This window comes from Schistocerca gregaria, chromosome 2, assembly GCF_023897955.1.
Source record: "Schistocerca gregaria isolate iqSchGreg1 chromosome 2, iqSchGreg1.2, whole genome shotgun sequence".
NCBI classification, from domain to species: domain Eukaryota; kingdom Metazoa; phylum Arthropoda; class Insecta; order Orthoptera; family Acrididae; genus Schistocerca; species Schistocerca gregaria.
Genome location: NC_064921.1, coordinates 105,474,301 through 105,497,052, shown reverse-complemented (window position 1 = coordinate 105,497,052; position 22,752 = coordinate 105,474,301). Strand labels below are relative to the sequence as shown.

At 40.3% G+C, this 22,752-nt stretch overlaps 1 protein-coding gene across 7 annotated transcripts in view; it reads right to left on the bottom strand.

Annotated features, from left to right (window-relative positions):
• LOC126336448 (protein transport protein Sec31A) overlaps window positions 1–8,806 on the bottom strand; it is a 147,536-nt gene extending 138,730 nt beyond the window's left edge. For 2 of the 7 annotated variants that reach the window (XM_050000153.1, XM_050000157.1), the window contains exons 1-3: window positions 8,698–8,787; window positions 8,271–8,487; window positions 5,160–5,352 (exon numbers count right to left, since the gene is read on the bottom strand). In XM_050000153.1, coding sequence (XP_049856110.1) covers window positions 5,160–5,352; window positions 8,271–8,473 — 396 coding nt within the window. In that variant the 5' untranslated portion in view covers window positions 8,474–8,487; window positions 8,698–8,787. Of the gene's footprint in view, window positions 1–5,159; window positions 5,353–8,270; window positions 8,488–8,697 lie in introns of all 7 variants that reach the window. The other 5 variants (XM_050000154.1, XM_050000152.1, XM_050000150.1 and 2 more) reach the window with 5 other exon arrangements.
• Between the last annotated feature and the right edge of the window lie 13,946 nt (window positions 8,807–22,752).

Below are 22,752 nucleotides of genomic sequence, written 5' to 3'. Positions count from 1 at the left end.
TGCAGATCGAAAGGTCAATGGCGGAGTACGTGCCATGCGCCACACTGAAGTGTGTGAAGGCACCATAACTTAAAATCGAAAGATCGAGCTGTACCAATAAATGCTCAATGGTGACGCCTCGACCTGTTGCCACTGACCCACCCCACAGAGGGATATGGGCGTTGAAGTCACCCAGTAGCAAGAAACGCCGCCCAGTATCAAGAAAGGTGGTGGCAATTGGGCTATCAGTGCAGCCAGGACATGTTGCGCGACATCACCATCCAGTGGAAGGTAAGGACTGTAGACGGCAACAGCCTGTGGCATCCACACCCGAACAGCGACAGCCTCTAAAGGTGTTTGTAGAGGGAGAGACTCGCTGTGAAGAGAGTGGAGGACATAGATGCAGACGCCAACAGACACCTTTTCATAAGCTACCCGGTTCTTATAATAACCCCGATAGCCAAGGAGGGTGGGGGTTCGCATTGCTGGAAACCAAGTTTCCTGAAGAGCAATGCAGAAGAAAGGGTGAAGGGTGATAAGTTGTCGGAGCTCAGCTAGATGGTGGAATAAAGTGTTGCAGTTCCACTGGAGGATGATATTGTCCATGGCTGACAAAGGCGTGAAGGGACTGGGAAAGCAGATTACGCTGCTGGGTCACCTGCTGCCTCCGATTGGGCACCTGTGCTAGTGCTATCCATGGTGTCTGAGGGACCGGCGAGATCGAGGTCATCAGCGGACGCCAGAATCTCCACCTCGTCCTCAGACGCTGAGCTTGTAGGAAGCGGTGGTACGGGTGCAACCGCAATCTCGTTATTCTTGGGGACTTTCTTCTTTTTCTGCTTCTCACGCTGTGCCTTCGGTGGTTCAGGCTTGGAGGGCTTCACTGGGTCAGTCTCAGGGACGGACGACAACCGTGAGGCCCTACGACCAGCGACTGGTGGTTGTTTCAGCCACTTGCGGGTGTTCACTTTTCTGCTGGTCAAAACTTGCGAAGGGAGGTCGCCAAGGAACCCCTTCCTGGCAAGAGTAGCCGAAAAAGTCTTACTCTTCTACGGCTGGGAAGGGGGGAGATGGGAGAACCATCGTTGCAGCAGCGGCGTAGGTCGACGTCATTGGCACAGGATGGAGCCTCTCATATTTCCATCTAGCCTCGGAGTAGGTTAAGCGGCCCAGGGTCTTATATTCCATTATCTTCCGTTCTTTCGGAAATATCCTACAGTCCGGTGAGCAGGGGGAATGGTGCTCTCTGCAGTTAACACAGATGGGAGGCGGAGTACATGGAGTATTGGGATGCGAAGGATGTCCACAATCTCGACTTGTGATGCCGGAAGTACTGCGGTATGACATGTGTCCGGACTTCCAGCGTTTAAAATACTGCGTCGGAGGAGGGATATATGGTTTCACATCACAGCGGTAAACCATCACCTTGACCTTTTTGGGTAAGACATCACCCTCAAAGGCCAAGATGGACGTGCCGGACAAAGTGAACTCCTTGCCATTCTAGGTTGGTGCGTAGTTCATCGTCCGACTGCAGAAGAAGATCCCTGTGGAATATAATACCCTGGACCATGTTTAAAATCTTATGGGGCGTGATGCTAACTGAAACTTTCCCTAACTTATTGCAAGCGAGCAACCTCCGTGACTGGGCAGAGGATGCTGTCTTGATTAGAACTGAACCAGGGTGCATTTTGGACAAGCCCCCCCCCCCCCCCCCGCCCGAACTTGTCCTCTATATGCTCCACAAAAAACTGGGGCTTGGTGGACATAAATGATTCACCATCAACTCGTATACAGACTAGGTACCAGGGTGAATAATCTGCATTGCCTTCTTTAGCCATACGTTCCTCCCATGGAGTGGCCAGGGAGGGAAATGATCAAATTTCTTCCCATTGAGGTTAGACCTCGATTGCTTAGGGACTGCTGGTGGAGGCCCACCAGCGAGAGATGATGTACCATGCTTCATTGCGGGTCATCCGCCCTGATGCCACCCACTCCAACCAGGGGCTCTCCCCACGGGCGCCACCCAGCCACAGCAAAGACCACCTGGCAGGATGGCCTTTGCCAGGAGTCCTGATGCCCCAGAGGGATAGGCATCTACTCCTCGGCATACGTGGGGAGGTAGCAGCTCAGGCATCAGCAGTGCGATCCCTGTGTAGTCAGGGGGCTGCCACCAAGATGGTACAAGATCCCACCACAATCGACTGGCTACCGTGCTGGTTGTCGGGTGTCAAATATCCATTAATAAAGGGAGCAAAGATGAAAGTGCACAATGGAGGGAATGTAGGCTACCCGGAACACACTGCAGCCGATGTGGCTGGAAGCTCAGTGTAAGTCCAACTCCATGACAAAAAACGAATATGCCAGACCTTAGGGCAAGATGGATATAGAATGCACCACATAAGGCGTCCTTCCCCAAACGGTACGCACTAATGGAAAATTTGGAAATGGAGTGGTCAAATCCCTTAGGGGACCATCACATTAAAGAACGGAACAGTTGGGACTCCTTTTAGTCGCCTCTTACGACAGGCAGGAGTACCGTGGGCCTATTCTTACCGCCAAATCCGCAGGGGGGGAAAAGAACACTGGAATGACGTTTAGCAACTAATGTGACACCATTAACAGTGATGAAAACCCAATTCATGGAGCTGCCAGAGGAAAATACGATCCCAGGTAGTGTCATAGGTCTTCTTGATATTAAAAAATTTACGCATTAGCCAATGCTGGCACAGGAAAACTTGTATCGCTGCTTCCAGGATGATCAGTTTATCAAAGGTGGAGCAATATCTCCTGAACCCATACTAAAAGTGATTAAGGAGTTACCTGGATTCTAGGATGCAGATAGGGCAGCAGTTGACTATCCGCACCAAGTTCTTTCTGAAGAAGCTGGAGAGGGCAATAGTACAGTACCTATTCAGATGTCTACAGTCAATCCCACATTTTAAAAATGGAAGTAAAACTGCCTCTCACAATGAGTCAGTAAAGTGGTTCTATTGCCCAAACAAGGTAAACAGTGGGCTAGGACGGTGTTTATTCTATCCTATGAGGTTCTGTAGCACACCACAAGCTGCAGATAATGCAGAATCCAGCTCCCACATGGAGAAGAGACAGTTGTATTCTTAATCAGTGGTGAAATTAAAATTCCAGCTTCTCCTCCCAGTAGCCACTCTGTAGCATCAGGAATCTGCATCCTGACTGGTGAAGCAAAAACTGGCAGAATAGGTTGCCATTTCTAAGCAATGTCTCGCGGACTGGTCGGAAGACTGTCATTCCCCATTACAGCAGCCATTAGGTATCTTCCTCCTCTCCCAGAAATCCTCCTGATGGTCTCCCTTTTTGCTGTACTTTCTGTGGAATGGCTGATGGTGGTTGGGAACTGTCGCCACAATCTCTTTTTGCTGTCCCTAATAATTCAGTGACCTTTCATTTTCATTACCCAAGGCTTTGAGGTCTCTACAGTTGACCAGCACCCGAGGTACACTGCCTGGCAGGTGAATCAAGACAAAGAAGTCATCATTTTGGGGAGTAATCTTCACTTCCCACTGAATGGTGCATGTGAATGGCAGAGAGCATGCAGAGAGAATGATCCTTCTGCAGTGCTGGAGAGGCACAATCAATGCTCTTAAGTCCTCCTATTTCTGTGGTAAGAAATTCCTTGCACACCTGCTTGGTGTTTCCCCAAAAAGTACATAAATATTAATAATTTGGATGCTTAAAATGCCTGTTGCCAAGTGTGACATAACTCGATAATAGCCACAGCTGTGTATGGTAGCCTGTCTCAAAACAATATTGCTCTGTCGAATTCTCTGCCCATGTTCAGTATTGGTCATCTCCTGACACAGTCATTAGTATATCTGTAGTAATTTCTTGTATTATGTCTGTTTCCATGTCAAGAAATGTTGCTGGAAACTTGATCTTGGTCATTAATTTGAGTCCATTTACATTACTCGGCAGAAGGATGTAGCTTCATTGCATGCTTCTCGAGAACCTTACTTGAACTGTAGCTGTAATGAGGCTTCTGCTTATTCACGTTTAACCATGTCACCAAACGGCAATAATTCTATTTTTCCCCATTTTTCGTAACCATGTTGTTCTTGCTGTCCCTTTCCCTACCCTGCTAGCTGGTTGCCCTGCATATTTATTAATTTCCTCATTCATTAATCTGAAAGTTAGAGTGAGTTCTCATGGTCCATTTTATCTAATCTGTTGTCACTGGCTCAGAATAGTCAATGTTACACAGCCCTCTTCATGACATTGCCTGCAACAGTCCCTGCCCCAGATCACCTAGAACTTCAATCATTTTGCAAGCCTGTGGCGGGGTGATGTTTTGTGCAATACATGCTCTGGGTCCTCTCAGTATGATGTTCCTTGTCTGGGTGTAACTCCAGCATTGCACTAGATACTCCCCAACGTACTGTCTACTGGTATTAGCGTACCTTCCAGAAGCATAAGATGAACAACTGTACAAATGCCTCTCTGTGCTCCAAAATTAATCTCGACTTTTTATCGGTCTGTACAAGAGAGAGATATATGGGAGAGAGAAGGGATGGAGACTAATATATTCATCACTTCATATCAAACAATGGAAAATCCAGGATGGAATGTAATGATATTATGGACAGGGTTGTTGTTATCCACCATATTGTGAATACGTTGCGTCGCAAATAGGCAGAACGAAAGACTGTCAAAAAATGAGCTTTCGGCCAACAAGACCTTTGTAAAAAGGACATCTCTGGCCACTGAAGCCAGACAGTCAAACAATCTGGCTTCAGAAAGCAGAGACTGTGCGCATGTGTGTGCGAGTCGGATCTGCGTGAGTGTGTGTGTTGTCTATTTTCAACTAAGGCCTTGTCAGCCGAAAGCTCATTTTCTGACAGTCTTTTTCTTGTGCCGATCTGCGACTCAGCAACTCCATTAAATTGTGAGTAGCAATGATCCTTTTCATAAATAAAATTCCAATTTGAAAAATACTTTGGTTGTAATGAGAAACAAACAAATATTTTCTGCTGAGTTTAGCCTGACATTAACAACACAAAAAGCTTAAATAAAGTATTGAATAGGTACCAAACCATTATCTCCCTCCCTGTGTGTGTGTGTGTGTGTGTGTGTGTGTGTGTGTGTGTGTGTGTGTGTGTGTGTGTGTGTGTGCGTGCGCGCATTCACTTTCTGTATATATTTCATACCTGGTACGGGTTGAAATCTAATGCCCTCACAGGTCCAGTATGCTTTTCCTGAGAAACAATGAGTCCATCTTCTCCGGATAATAATTTGGAAGCACTGTAGAGCTGTAGACGCCCTCCATCACAACCACCAACAATGACACCAGTTTCTCTGTCTGGTCCCACACCGCATGAGCTCCAGGTAATTTTGTGAAATCTGAAAATATCAAATTATTGAAAAACAATATAGAGTTCCAATCTGAGACTACATAACATCTAGAGAAAAAAATGGTGTTTTAATTCTCAAGTACCAGCAAACATTCACCAACAACAGCTAACAAAGGTTCTATTTTTGTCAACCCAAACATATCTAAATGAAATTGAAACTTTTCAGGCATTATTAAGTAAAGCAGTCCAATAGATCCTGGGTCAAGGTAGACAGGATAAACTAGAAACTTAAATAACTAATTAAAAAAACTACAATGTATGGATTTGTGAAAACTGCACAAATTATAAGCATAAGAACAGTAAGTAAGTGAAAATGAATGTCAAAAGTTACCAGAACAGATGTAAGGCTGACTGATCAATAAAAAGCAAAACAATCTCAAAAACAAGAGAAGAAGGGACGTCGAACAGATGTGCAGAACTATAGACCTATATCTCTAACGTCGATCAGTTGTAGAATTTTGGAACACGTATTATGTTCGAGTATAATGTCTTTTCTGGAGACTAGAAACCTACTCTGTAGGAATCAGCATGGGTTTCGAAAAAGACGATCGTGTGAAACCCAGCTCGCGCTATTCGTCCACGAGACGCAGAGGGCCTTAGACACGGGTTCACAGGTAGATGCCGTGTTTCTTGACTTCCGCAAGGCGTTTGACACAGTTCCCCACAGTCGTTTAATGAACAAAGTAAGCGCATACGGACTATCAGATCAATTGTGTGATTGGATTCAGGAGTTCCTAGATAACAGAACGCAGCACGTCATTCTCAATGGAGAGAAGTCTTCCGAAGTAAGAGTGATTTCAGGTGTGCCGCAGGGGAGTGTCATAGGACCGTTGCTATTCACAATATATATAAATGACCTGGTGGATGACATCGGAAGTTCACTGAGGCTTTTTGCAGATGATGCTGTGGTGTATCGAGAGGTTGCAACAATGGAAAATTGTACTGAAATGCAGGAGGATCTGCAGCGAATTGACGCATGGTGCACGGAATGGCAATTGAATCTCAATGTAGCGAAGTGTAATGTGATGCGAATACATAGAAAGATAGGTCGCTTATCATTTAGCTACAAAATAGCAGGTCAGCAACTGGAAGCAGTTAATTCCATAAATTATCTGGGAGTACGCATTAGGAGTGATTTAAAATGGAATGATCATATAAAGTTGATCGTCGGTAAAGCAGATGCCAGACTGAGATTCATTGGAAGAATCCTAAGGAAATGCAATCCGACAACAAAGGAAGTAGGTTACAGTACACTTGTTCGCCCAATGCTTGAATACTGCTCAGCAGTGTGGGATCCGCACCAGGTAGGGTTGATAGAAGAGATAGAGAAGATCCAATGGAGAGCAGCGCGCTTCGTTACAGGATCATTTAGTAATCGCGAAAGCGTTACGGAGATGATAGATAAACTCCAGTGGAAGACTCTGCAGGAGAGACGCTCAGTAGCTCGGTACGGGCTTTTGTTAAAGTTTCGAGAACATACCTTCACCGAAGAGTCAAGCAGTATATTGCTCCCTCCTACGTATATCTCGCGAAGAGACCATGAGGATAAAATCAGAGAGATTAGAGCCCACACAGAAGCATACCGACAATCCTTCTTTCCACGTACAACACGAGACTGGAATAGAAGGGAGAACCGATAGAGGTACTCAGGGTACCCTCCGCCACACACCGTCAGGTGGCTTGCGGAGTACGGATGTAGATGTAGAATAACAGGCTGTAAGAAACAAATACCAGAGTTTGAGAAAGCGAGGTAGCTTAAACTTAGCTTAAAGTGAATGGGAGGGGCAAGATGGGGCAAATGAGGAAGACTTGAAGATAGCCAAGAAAAAGGAATTACTTTGATACAACATGGGCTGCATTCACTTGCAAAGATGTTTTTGGGTTTCATGATATGTGCCTTGTCAAGGTATATACATTTGCCAGTACACACACTGTGTTCGCTCATCCTCAGCTATGTGGGTGTTATGACCCTAGAAAACTTGACAGCAATTACATGTTGAGTGAGACATTACATAGACGGTCTCATACGTATTTCTCAGTTTGATGCACATCTCACAAGTGACTGACCTATACTAGATAATGGGAAAAAAAGAGTTTGTTAGCACTGTTTTACAGCTGGTTTTGTCATAAGGATATAAATCATACAATAAGGAAATATTACAGACATGGTTAATTGGTTTCAGACAAATTTAATGCTTGTGATGAGAGGTCCACTGTTTTAGATGAATAACTATAAGTAAACTTCAAACTGCTTGTGAATGAGCGAACTTCCTATATGACATTAGCCAGCGCTCCTACCAACTCCAAAATACATGCCACACCATGCAACACAAAATCACTCTTAATACTCCACTTCAGAGATCAGTTACTGTTACTTGCACTACCAAAAGCTCTTGAGGCAATCACTGCAATAGTCTATGAGGTTCAAGAATATTTCTTGCTATAATACTACACCAGTAGTTACAACTTCAAAGTTTGAAATTTGATGAGCATTCGAGTAAAATCAATTACAAACATGAATGATCTAAACTCACAATTCTCTCCAACAATTTTGACAGCTGCTTAACCACATGCAATAGAGTGAAAAATGAAATATATTTATTTCTCCTACATTACAAGTAAGAAGAAACAGGTGGTATAATATCTGTGTATTACCCTGCACTACAGTGCATTCTGTTTTTATTTTGGAGACAGTACTGTGCAGAGTACATTCATGTCCTATATAAGGAATTTTGTATAGCTGCGCGTTTGTTTACTATATTTCATTCTTATCTCAGGCATAAGGAAAAGCGACACACCAAAAGAACTCCCACTGGACTGACAACATAATGTCATTTTGCTAATTTCGGTACTTTTACTTGTTTCCAGTGCCTCACTTATGCAGCCCTTATCGCAAAATTTACTAACCTGTAATCGCTTGGTGCTGATGCTCGTAACTCCATATCCAGGCCGGGCTCCCCTAAATTTAGTGAATAAATTTCCATTGCAGCAGACGTACTGAAAGACGCATCTAACTGCTGTGCTGCCGTCCCGGCAGCCAACAGTATTGGATGATGCGTTGCCGGTGACCATGATATGTTTACTGTGCGGTCTAACTCCTTTATCTTCATTTTCTTTGGGGCTTCTGAAACAATATACTTTTACAGATTTACGTAAATAACGTCATGTTACCACGCCGTGAAAGATATAGCGAATTAGTACTATTTCATGGGATGTCTATGACAGTTTAAAAGACATTACATAGCAGGTAGGCTGGACGGCTATTTTAATGTATTTTGGTTCTGTATGCAAAGCACAAATGACCGGTAAGCAGTAACAACAACCACAAACTTACATAAACAATGTTTCACTACTGTCACTACAAAGTTTACAATTCAGTCATCAACCCTTCCAACGTGGCTCTACAGCTTGGCGTATGAGTTATTATCTCTGGACATTGAGTTACCTGATCTACATTATCGCTGACTGAGTCAAAAAGTGCAAAATGCAGACGACATTCAGGTTGTATTCATCAAAAATTGAAATGTCCTGTTCTCATACACTCACATACAGAAGGGAACACTAATCTCAGCAATTAATTTGTTACTGTCCTGTTAATTCCAAATAGAATACACCAAGATACAGCTTCCAGCTAAAGGTCGATTCACAGTTAGGAGAACAGAATCATACGGAACAAACTGCAAATCATTCCTCAGTGCCTTTCAAATGGCGACACTCAAATAAGAACGGGGTGGTAAGAAAATTTTGACGTTTACGTTGATTCGAGCGGGACTGTACTGTCGCCTGCTAACATCAGACGTTAAACCAATTTTCACTTCATTCACTCATATTATATTACCGATAGTTTACATTGTGCTTTTGCATCCACTTAGTCCTTATTTTTTCATTTTGCTTTGTTTTCATGATTCATTGGAAATGTGCCATAATTATTTGGATATGTTTTATATTGGATGTTTCTCCATAAGAGGCTATCTGAAAGTAACAAATGGCTTAGATATTCCAGTTACTGATAGAGCTGATACTGCAGTCCTAAAGTGTGAAATGCAGTTGATTTCACAAAAAAGCATAAATTCTTGAGAGGTAAATTGAGTGCCGTTGTCAGTGACAAAATATTTCGTCAGTCCTTCTATAGAGAAGACATTGCGGTACACTAAGCCTGAGTGTTATTGTACATATAGATGACATCTATATCAAAAATTGAAATTTAGAGCAATTGATTGAGAAGTAGTGGCTTCGGCCTCGTAAACTGAAATACCCCTCCATATTCACATCCAGTGATTCCTGTGGGCTGAAGATGACTCTGTTGGCGGTCGGTACTGTTGAGCCTTCAGGGCGTGTTCCGGCAGAGTTTAGTTTTAGAGCAAGCATCGGCGAGGATGGGCCACTAGCTTCCAAAAAATGGTCTTAGAAAACCAATATGTAGCCATGACCAGGGCTCTGATGCGTGCGGCCGTGGAAAATATTGTCGAGATGGAGCTGATTGGTATTTTTGACATACGTTCCATTTAACAACCGTCGTTTCAATGTATGTGTCAATATTGTTCCAGTAGCATTGCTCTCCAAAATTGTATTTTGTACAAAAAAACGCCCTAATAACATTGATGTAACGTTTGTGTTACCTTAGATTTAAGCACTGAAGAAGTAATTAAACGTGTCTTGCCTGATTCTAAATGCACTAGGATGATACCTGTGCAAGCCTCATATTCCAATACGGCTTAATCTCGGGTTGATTAAGTAACCTCTTATCATTAGATCACTCTGTCTGAGTATGCTGATTGATCTTATCAAAATAGGTTCGAAGGCATAAGTTTTGCAACTAAAGTTGAGTTTATTGTGAAATTTCCCGCAGTGTCTTGATTGCTGACAGACACTGAAAAACAAACGTCAGCTGATGAGTCAAGCTTTCTGTGTTGTCCTATTGGCAGATGTGGAAGTAAATCTCTGTTCTTGTGTTGTGCTGTGGAAATGAATTTAATTTCATAGTCTTAAATCGACAGATGAAGTGCCCAGCGTTGTGATGTTGAGCTGTCCATGTAGTAACAGTATTTTCCAGTCTAAATGTAGTCACTGAAGGTTTTTGGTCTGTGAGGAGGATAAACTTACGTCCGTGAATGTAATCGTGAAATTTCTTGACTGCAGATATAATTGTGAGTGCCCCCTTCTTGATCTGGGTGAATAAACAGTTTACAAATTTCTTAAAAATCTTCCTGGGAAAGAAACAGATCAGCAGTCGTAGAATATATAAATTAAAGCTACATAGTGTTGCCACAAAAACTGAAATGATCATGCACTCACTGGAAGTAGAAATAAAATGTGTACTACTTAGTTATTGTTTTCTTTTTCTCCAAACTGTTATTTTTACTCGTGGCCTAATGTTGACGAGACTGACTCAAATGGTTCAAATGGCTCTGAGCACTATGGGACTCAACTGCTGTCGTCATCAGTCCCCTAGAACTTAGAACTACTTAAACCTAACTAACCTAAGGACGTCACACACATCCATGCCCGAGGCAGGATTCGAACCTGCGACCGTAGCAGTCGCACGGTTCTGGACTGCGCGCCTAGAACCGCGAGACCACCGCGGCTGGCGACGAGACTGTTGTGAGTTTCTAGTGATCAGCAACTTCCAGTTTGTCTTGTCGCCGAATATTGAGTATCGTCAAAAAATTTGTCAACATTTTTTGACATCATCAAAACTTTGACTGCGACTAGCACACCATGATCTGTCATCTATTCCAGTGTCCCCTCCAATCATGTGCAATACACATCCCAACTAAAGCCGCACATGCTAATACCATGTTGGTGGGTGGAGGGTGAAGTTGGTGGCAAGATCAAACATGATGGGAATATGGTATAGGGATATCACATCCCTCATGCTTACATACACCAACCATGGTAGTCCCTCACAGATACCAAAGTCGTTGACGTCAGGCAGTCATCCTGGCGCTAGAAGCAAGATGATTCAATGCCTTCCACCTATTGCACCTCAACCACCCTCCTGCTGGTATTGGTGACCACGGAGTGACAGGCCAAATGCTTGCCATTAAAATTTCTCTTGAGGAAACTCCTACCAAGGAGACATAACAGGATGTTTAAGTCGACCAGCTGCATAGTCCCTTGGGGTGGACAGCTGTTAGCAATGAAGCTGTTTTGATCATTTGCTATAAGGAAGCTTTATCTTTGTCTAAATGTGCTAGTACTTAAAGTGGTTTATTTTGCTTTAATACACAGTCACATTTCCTGTGGCACAATACTGTGGGGACACCAAAGCAAGGCAGATAATGTCTTCAAACTACAAAAGAAGGCAGTAAGACTGATATGTAGCTTGGCACCCAGAGCTCACTGTACGCCACGCTTTAAAAAATTACAGATTTCGACCTTACCATCAATATTTACACTACAGTGCTTAATGCATATTAAGGAAAACTATTCCATTTATCAACAGTATGACATGTGACATAATTATAACACAAGAAACAAGCAGGACATGGTTTCTTCCCAATGTAACTATAAAAATACACAAAAGGGCTTCCTATACAAGTTCATAAAATTTTAATGCCATATCCCTACATATAGGGATCTTCCAATTCAACAATTCCAAAAAAAGTAAAAGCATTTCTTCTTGAGCTCAGCATTTATGAAACTGATGAATTTTTAAGAGAGGCAAAGAATATTTTATGACTACACTTTATGTGATCAGTTTGTATATGTTTCTATATCTGAGTAAGTCAGTAATTGGCTAAATTTGCTATGCAACATCAATTTGTACCAGAAGTTTCACTGTTTTGTATTTGTGTGAAGGTACTATAATTATTTGTGTAATATTTACATTGTGTAATATTTTTTCTTGTTTTTGTAATTATTTGTGTAAAATTTATACTGAGTAATATTGACTTATGATCTTTGAGGTCTCTACAACAATAAAAATCAAATCAAATCAATTTGACTATGTCAATCGTTAGCCTCATAACCTCCACTGTTTAGACTGGTGGTAACTGCAGCTGGTGATGACGAAGCATTGTATGCAGGTAGGTAGTCATGCCACCACATACTGTTCATCTGTCAGAGTGATAATATCAGTAATTTGCTATGTGGTCTTTGACAGTGCCTTCAGATATGTTTCTGTCATCAGACAGATGCCTATTGCTTGCTTGTAGATAAATTGTCAGAGATCACTGTGTCACTTGTGAATGACGCTGATATTCCATGTGCAGGCGACGAATCCTCACTGGTTAACAGCCACGACCAGGCTGCTGTGGCAGTCCCAGTGGCTTGCACTATGGAAGTGTTAAGTTGTTGCAGGAGCTGTTTCAGCTCTCATTCAAGGCCCAAGAACGTTGTTGTCACTGCATTGGCAGTCTACATCAGACAGGTAGTTTCACTGGGATGTTTACACGCTAATCCAGGGTGTTTAACTGATGATTGGCACATCATTGTTGGCATTGATGGAGCTGCTGGAATTAGTGTCAGATCAGCCACTCGTCCCACAGCATCACAGCACCATGTGGGCACTAGCTCTGGGTCTGCATGATATTGTGATGGAGGGAATGGGGCTCTAGCACCTGGCTCTGTGTAGTTGGTTTATTGCTGTATTGTTGACATCTCTGGATGTGTCTATAATGCCAAGACCTTCTTTCAGTTAATGTTGCCACGAAATGTATCCCAGGGCATACCTGTAGAACCAACCTATTGTTTTGAGGGGTGGTGATAACCTCTCTCTGCTTTATAGCCCCGTACTCGAATGCTTCACATCCCTTGCTGCTTTCCAACATGTGAATCGTCATATTCAAAATATGTTGACGTGTCAGTTCCTTTTCTCAGAGTGTAGTCTGTATATTGGCGAGGATCAGTGCATTTGCTGGGAAGGTGCAGTATCACACAATGTGATCAATCCACTGGTACCAAAGGGACTTGCTTTGTCCAAGTTTGGCGTGACAGTCTTCGATCTCACACAAAAGGCTGAAAGATAGATGATTTTGTACAGCGTTCTGTTGAGTCCATTGTTTGGGACGAGAGACTTGAGTCAGATGAATGTCTGGATGTAAAAACTAAACTGGGCAAAAACGTTTTGATCGTACTGTGGGGCCATATTGAGGTGGAAGATCCCATAGTACAAGCATCAATAGTTTTACAGGAATCGTTGTGTAGGTGTAAAACGGTCGTTTCTTCTGTGAACAGTATTCCGTTATTCTGTGATAATAAACTGTTGAACATAGGTTATTCTGTAAAGACCCTTTCCTGAAGGCTAGACCTGGAAGACATGTCTGTCTTAATTTGTGTGTAATAAAGCGAGATACTTCCTGGTGCACTGTATTACTAGCAGCGGTGATGTCTGTGTTTTAAGCTCCTATGCGACTTTCTGTGGTGCAGTTGGCGCCTCCCAAGTGACCACAGTATCTTCCTCAACCACTGCTGCAAAGGGGTTCTTCGTCTGAAGCGATTTTGACTGCCTGCAGATGAACCGATTTTAATATGCGTTTAGCTTTCTTAAAGCCCTGCACATCGGTGTTTGATTAATTACTTTTTGTGAACTGCTCCATTTGTGACACAGCACACTCACTGTTACAGGGTTGTTTTTCTGGTTTTAGCTACATTTACGAATAACAACAGGGAAGCAAGCTTCTGCTTGGCAGGATCCAAATCAGCAATCATATCATCGTCTGTTGTCGTATCCAGGTACCTGACCCAATTTTACTTCGAAGCATTTCATCTGGAAAGCTGAATCACCAAGAGTTCTGCCGTTCCATCAAGGCATGGTACAGATCCCTATTATGTATTCCTTTTTTAATAAATAATTATAGTTGTTAATATTGTAATGTGTTGTATATATACATACATATTGTATACTACATTGTGTGATTCTTTTGTTGTTTCGTGGTCTACACAGTGACTTGGCATAGGAGAAGTGGTTTTCAGGTGCAGTTTTGCTGGAGAGAAGTACAAGTCTGCAACCACGCGAAAAACCTGACTACGCAAGACGATATCCTCAATCTAGTCAAAACCCCGCTGAATACCATTATTGCCACGAAAGAAATGAAAATGTTATTACAGTTTTGTATCAGTTCCTAATTACTCATGCTTAAATACTCACACACAATGAATATTTTCACCATGCAGCAGTCATATGTATGTTGCATCATGAAATAAATATGTTTTTAAATATTGAAGATAATATAGATGTGTTTGTGTGATTAATTATTTTGCATGTACTTGATTGAAGATATTTGGAATACTGTTTTAGTAGCCCATTCCACGAAATGATTTTACTGTTCTAAAGTCTACTAGAATGCTAAACGGAAGCAATGTCTTTACCTTTGATTTTGGGGATATGAGGACTTGTTAATTTTAGCTGTTAATACTGACATGTATGGAAACGATAGCAACCATATTGTCTGTGCAGAGTGACTGGATTTCTCATTCAGAGAGTGATTAGAGTGATACCACAGTGTAATACATACAATTACAACACCCTCTGGTGGGAAAATTGTTACCATTTGACAGCTGGAGCAACACTAGCACTGCAAGCGGTGAGGAACTAGACACACACATGCATCGAAAGGATAATCCTTTTATTTAATTATTTTCTACTTAATTAACGAAATAGTTGTTATATTTTTGCGTTCTGTGTGTTATTATTTTGCCAAGAGCTATGATTTATCGCGGAATACTTGTAATAACAACCGAATCACACTGATCAATGATTCAGGTTACAACTGATTTATAAAGAAATACTTTCTAATATGTTTGCAGCCAATTCCGCTCAAAGCAAGAGAATACAAACACACATCTCATGCACAACAAGCATATATTTCTGTTGTCTGTCATAACAACTTTCCCACCAGAGGGTGCAGTGACTGTATATACTTGACACTTAGGAAAATTTTTGCGGAGGCTAATGATTCTCCCATCTTTACACTTCACTAGAGTTTTTTTGTAAATGTAAGAACTTTTGCTTAAAAAGCGAATGTGTTGATATTCTTGATGTTTGCAACTCTGATTTGGCAACAATTATGGAATTGGTTGCTTCCGTGTTGTGAAACGATTTTTTTGCTTTTCATGATTGATTATCACGTCTGTGTGGTTTTCCTTTACATTGTATTTGTCATGGCAATATTAAAAAAATGTAGGTATTACGTTCCCTATAGGTTTCCTACATTCCACATTCACTGATTTAGCTGAAAGTGTTGCAAAAATATTTGCCTTGTTGGATTGGTATACGATGTTTTTCTCCTAAAGGTCAGGTGTTCTGGGGTTGCCTGGCAATTAGTTGTTATTAAAGGAAAACGACAGTTTTCAGTAAATGTCTATACACTACAAGACAATCGTAAATAAACAGGGCTGTACTGTACCGCTTCAAACCACCCAGGGTCCTTGGGAAACTAAATAACTATCAGTATGGTGTCGTTTTACAGTTATTGTCGATTTTTATGGCACTACCTACACTTTTTGTTGTAAAAATCATTAAAAAAATTATTAGGGATGTTAGTACTCGGATTCACCCAATATCATATTCAGAAGTGCTGCTTGCTGTCCACTTGGAACGTTGCTATTGCTGTGGGTAACAAAAACGAGTTGGAGTGGTGCGAAAGGTATGTTAGGCTGTGGTGATATAAATTTGAAAATAACAGTTTGCAGTTATCAGAAAATAATGTAGTTAGTGAGTCAGGGACAATTGCACTTCTGAAGCAACAGCTATTTGTTATCTTTGGTAGTAACAGTAATCAAAATCAACAGTACAATACTATATAACAACTTTGATTGAGCGATATACAGTTCTACAATATGAAAAGAAACCATGTGGTGCCCACTACCAGGCTGCAAGTGTGGCACAAACCCATTATAATAATACAAAAGGCTTCGAGTAGTGGGCACAAATTAAAAATAAAATCAGAGAGTTTGGGGGAAGAAGGAATACATGATGGAGAAAAAGATTCAAGTGTCAAGCAAGAAGATGAAGAACAAGTTATTATAAAGTCACAAAAACAGAAGAAGGGGCCAGTTTGGTCGGAAAAGAGGGTTTCACTGTACAGGTGGAGATAATCGTACATCTGGGGCGAAGTTAGAGACATACTTTCATGGCCAACATATTGATTCAGAGCCATTGCAGATAGTGGTGCAGAGGCACAAGCTAGCCCATCCACTGAGTTGCGGCAGTCACAGAGCAAGGTGCTGCACTTGAGTCGTTTTTTAAAGGGTGTACATCAAGAAATGTAGATTAGTGGGAAATTAAAGAAACCTGTTTTAGAAGCAAAACTATCTGAAACTATATAATACTGAACATTATTAATGCTAGTTTTAGTGAAGATTTATCGGTATTTACAGAAACTTCTTACTATATGTAATACCTAATAGTAGTTAGAGTTTTAAAGACGGAAAAATCCACCCACTTAAAAGAGATTGTCTTAAGAATAAGGAGAAATGTGATGGATAATTAACAACACTACAACATTTGATTTCACTGTAAGTGATTCAGAATCACACACAAAGAAGCATAATATTGGAGTGGATTACAAAAATACTCCATTCAATTGGAATTTACTATTTTTCAATCGCTTTTTGCACCATTATTATCTGTTGGCCAATTAAAAAGTTCTTCATAAAATGTCTTATATTCATGTGGAATGCATTGCTTCATCTTCATCAAGTCTTGCAATTCTTTTTCGCTGGGACCTAACTGTTCTTGAAGGATATGCCAATGATGGTGGTGAAGGAAAATCTCATTTCTTAGATGCCATGAAGAATGTGTGATTCGTTAATCCGTTTGTGTTAACGAAATCGTTGATATATTCACACCTATCAAGCTAGGTGGAACAGAGTGCTGATTGCAAAGTTCTATGCTTGCTTCTTGTTTCTTCATAAAAAGTAATCTCACTTTTAGCATTTCGTCAATCAGTTCTTGAAGTATAGAATTTGAGATGCTTCAACTTCTGTTACTAAGAACTTGCTTATATTGTCGGTACTTTGAATGATGTGTTGGCTGAAGTTCTTGTAGGAAATGTACAAGGGGACACCATCGCACAGTGCAAGATCCCTGTGGTTACTGGTGTCAGAGGAACACCTTATTTAGGTTAGAATCAAGTTTCAGGCACCCCGTTTTGAAAGAGTCACTATAACAGAAGAACCCCACAAGAATGCACAGAAAAGTAAAGTTAGCTTATTCCACCAAAATATAAGAGGATCGAGTAATAAGGTAGAAGACTTTACAGCCTGCTTGCAAAAGTTAGCGGAAAAATAGACATCCTGTGCCTGTCTGAACACCACAGAACTACAGGGTTAGATAAGTTGCATATAAAAGATTACATTCTAGCAACTTACTCTAGAAGAACTAATGCAGGAAAGGAGGAGTTGTTGCATATATTAAGACAGAAAACAAGCTCAAAAGCATTGAGACAAGTACTTTTTGTAGTAATCAGCACATAAAAGTGTGTGCTTGTGAATTAATGCTGAAAAACAGTTCACTTTTAATGGTAACAGTTTATAGATTCCCACTAGGAAATGTTCTGTTATTTATGAGGGACCTGGATTCCTTACTGCGCTGACTGCCAAACATCGGCAAGCAGTTAATAGTCTGTGGTGACTTCAGTGCAGATTTTCTAAAGGACTCTAATGGGGAAAATGATCTGGAAACTTTATTTAGGTCGTACATTTTGCTCTCAGTAGTTAACTTTCCAACACAGGTGGATAAAGGTCCCTAATTGATAATGTTTTCTTCGATGCACAAAGTAACAAAATATCTGTTTACCCAGTAACTAATGCTCTCTCTGATCATGATGCACAGTTAGTCAGGATAAATGACACAGTGTCTTACACTGTGGATACACCTCAAGGAAGTCACTTGGAATCATTAATTAATAGAGGGAAAATGTTTTTAAGAGTAGTTTACAAGAAGCAAAATGGGATGAAATTTATAAAGAACCAAATGTCAATATAAAATTTAATCTATTCCACGATAAAATCGTCTAAGTATTTGAAAATAGCTTTCTGCATAAGCTAATCAGGAGGGACATTAACTAGCCATGTAAAAAACCATTGATCACTAAGGGGATTAAACTACCTTATGAAAAGAAAGGAAAATGTCTCTTTTGGCAAGAACAAGTAGAGAACCTGAAGCAGTTCTACACTACAAAACCTACTCAAAATTACTAAGAAACGTTATTAAAAATCAAGAAACATGCTCATAATCTCAGAAATCGGTATGTTTGGCAACAGAGTTAAGGCAATCTGGAATATAGTGAAGCAAGAGGCAGGGCAATTGAGCACAGAAGAGGATAACATTGCTATTGAGTTGAATGGAAGGGTTTAAATGACTAGTCACAGGTAGCAAATGTATTTAATAATCACTTCTTAAACGTAGTTGAAGTCATAGGGGGCCAACAGTTCAAGAGAAAGATACAGCAATATGTTGAAGAAGTAACCCTCATAAAATTACATCATATGAATGAACCACCAACTTCTACTCCTGAAATTAATAGGGTCACACATTCTCTCAAGAACGAAAGCTCTTCTGGTGTTGATGATGTGCCCAATAGAGTCTGTTCCCATATAATAAGTCCGGTATTGTCTGAAATATGTAATGTATCACTAACTCAAGACATTTTTCCAGAGAGGCAAAATATGCTATTGATAAACCCACCTTTAAGAAAGGTGATAAGAGAGACATCAGTAACTACTGACCTATTTAACTGCTGACATTATTCTCCAAAATTTTTGAGAAGGTGATGTATTCTAAAATAGTATCTCATCTTGGCAATAATTATATCCTCAGCGAATAACAGTTTGGGTTTCAGAATGGTTGCTCTACTGAGAATGCCATTACATGTTCACACACCAGATATTACAAGTATTAAATAACAAAATAGCACCAGTAGGTATTTTCTGTGATCTACCCACGGCATTTGATTGTGTGGATCATAGTATACTCCTAGATAAATTGAAGTTTTATGGGATTGCTGGTGTAGCCAACCAATGGATCACGCCATATCTAAGCAAAAGAATGCAAAAAGTTGTACTTAGTAGTAAATCAACCAACAGAATCCAGAGACATAATTCTGACATGGAGAAATCATGTATGAGCTTCCCCAAGGATCAATCCTGGGTCCACTACTGTTTCTGATATATGTAAATGATCTACAGTCTAATGTACAACAAGCAGAATTAGTTCTTTTTGCAGATGACACCGGTATTGTAATCACTCTCAGTATACATATGGAAATAGAACAAATGGTGAACAGAGTTCTCAGAAGTATCATTGACTGGTTTTCTGAGATTGGTTTCACCTTGAATCTGATAAAGACACATCCTTTTCAGTTCTGCACCTCTAGGGGAACTGCACAAGTGATAAGTGTGAGACATGGTGATGAAATGATACATAGGGTGAAACCTTCAAAATTCTTGGGTGTTCATATTGATGGTAGTTTAAATTGAAATTTTGGAATTGCTAAAACAACTTAGTTCAGCCACATTTTCACTTAAAATTATAGCAAATTTTGGGGAGAGAGAAATCAGTAAGTTGACATATTATGCTGGTTTTCCATTAATGTCACATGGAACAATGTCCTGGGGTAACCGATCTTTAAGAAAGAAGGTCTTCATTGCCAGAACGTGCTGAAGGGAATAAATATTGGAAAATATAAAAAATAATTAAATTTATTGTGAAAATGGGGATTTGTTAGAATAAGTTAATCACTGTAATTTAGAACAGTGTCAGGGGAATAGGTCGGATTTTTACCAGATTACATATACAATATTAGATGAGATTTTAGCAATAACAACTGAAAAAATAGTGAGGAGTGTGGGGAGAAACGGAGGACAATACAGAAGGATGAAAAAAGCTTGTTAAAGGGTGTATGAAAGAGAAGGAACAAATGTATCATAAAATAGCCGAATTCGTTGAGGAACTGGGTAATTTAAAGAGTACATATAAGCAGGAAATAGAAGATAAAATGAAAGATGTACAATGGTGCATAAATAAGACAGTGGAAGTATTAATTGAAGAGTCTGATGAAGGGATTCAAATCTGAGGTAAAGGAATGTCATTAGGAAGGCCTAAGGAAGGTGAAAAGATGACGGAGCACATGCAGAGATTAATCGAAAATATCCAAGACCAGACAGATATTGACAGTTTAACTCTAGGTAATATGAAAATCCAAATAAAACAATTAGACATATATACAACGTGGCCAGTGACAGTGAAATTGCAAAAGATTGATACCTCCACAGGAAAAACAGCTCTAATCAACACAACACCTGTTGGGTAGGCTGCTGTATCTGCCATCCGAGAGTCTATGTTACATATGTCTAGATCAAGCCTGGCTATTGTACAAAAAACAAACTCTCATACAAGGAAAAAACACTTTATGAATTTGCACAGGAAAGGAAACTTATTGGGAGTCAATAGCTTCAGTGAAGTTTCACATACATGTAGAATCTTCTCTTGAGAATACAAGAATATTTAGTCCATAACCAAGGAAGTAAAAATAATCTCTCTTAAAATCAGTAACAATTTTAAGATAAGCATAATCCTAATAAGAATAAAACAACACCTCAAAAAACCCCAAGTGTGCCTGGAATTTAAAAGCAAAAATAAACAAAAAGCTTATATTTTACTCTCTAAAAGATTGTAGTGACTACTCTTCAAACACTAACGGATTTTAGTGACTACTCCACTATTGATTTGGAGATTATGGAGAGGGGGAACAGCGGGATTTCTCTGACAATCTGGAAACATTGGTGACTGTCAACGATATTGTACAGGCCTTACAGGATGAGTATTTTGTTACGGACATTCATGATACTGTTAGAACCAGAAAACAGCAAGCATAACCTGAAAAGACGATGTCAGATAAGCACACAACCTCAGCACTTACATTTCTGGTACGAAATTGTCTATAATTTGGACTGCACCCAGGTTAGTAGCACCAACCAACATTTAAGAAAATCTCAGCTGTATAGAAGAAACAGCATTAGGCCTTATGCAGTCTATATTGCAAGTGAGTCAGATAATCTTGGCTGAAATCATACCATGTCAATAGGGAAAATGATTTACTCTACCTTTCCACAAAGGAAAGGTCTAATCGTCAACTTTCAGCAAATAGAACTCAACAAAAATCAAAACTAGGAACCGAGATACAGCAAACATTTTTTAATGAAGTCTCCAAAATCCAAAAAATCCAAAAATGCGACATCCAAAAATGTGACTCCATCAATTCAGTCACAAATGATTTTCAAACAGGGAGTAACACAAGATATTCTCACGGACATATCAGAAGAAGAAATTTTAGATGAGATATCTTCCCCAATAAAAGTCAATAATGTGGTAAGAATGTCAAAAAAGATCTTCACGGAAAACAAAGGAAATGCAGTGAAACTACTATCGTGTATTAACTTTTGATTCCCAAAATGCCCCGCAATATGTATCTTTCCTTGGTTCAAGATGTGAGATATCACTGTACAACCCTTCAGTTAAGGAAAGTTTCGACTGTCTTCTATTTGGGCACATAGGGGAACAGTGACAGAAATCAGATACAATGCAAAAGATGTTGGGTGGGGGGGAGGGCACATTCACATCTACAATGTACACTTGAGAGCAAAATATGTGGACCACTGCTGAACACAATTTACACAACTAAGCTCTGTTGCAGGTCCTCAAAACGCCGAAACACTGTGGCGTACCGTCTTTTGAGTATGCACAATGGTTACCACAAGAGGCCACTAGAGAACACTGCTTACTATAGCTGTCAGTTCAGATGAAAACTAATACCACGATACCACAAATATTACAAAACACATTATTATAGATGAGGCAACCCCTAATGCTCCCAAATTAAACTTCATTAAGTGAAATTTCAGAGGTCTTGTCACATGATAAGGTTTTGTTCGTGAGCTGAATTTGAAACCACTATTAACCAAACAAAGTTTCATATCTGATCGAGACTCGACAAGGCATAAATAGACGCAAAATATCGAAGTTTTCACCAAAATCAGTTTCCAGACCTGGAAATAAATGGTGATATGTTTAGCAGTGCACAGGGAACCCCACGAAGATTATATTGCTCCTGAGAAGTAGCCATAAAGGTATGTAATACAGCAAAATGCATAAGTGTGATAACCATAAGGTAAAGGTGTGGTGAGGGACAGGAATTAGAACCCAGTATGGTATATGAATTGCTAACTAACCACAATCAGATGTTAGATATTAAATATGGCCACCAATATGGTGATATTGGAGCCTGAAACGAATACACAAATGACTTTTGGCTGGCATGGATTCGCGTTTCATTATCGCCATATAGCTAAAAATAGACATGAAATATTTATTCTTACTTCACTAGTAGTGAGCTGTGCACATGTTCAGCGAGAGGTAAAGTACGGATAGTTCTGTGCTACCTAG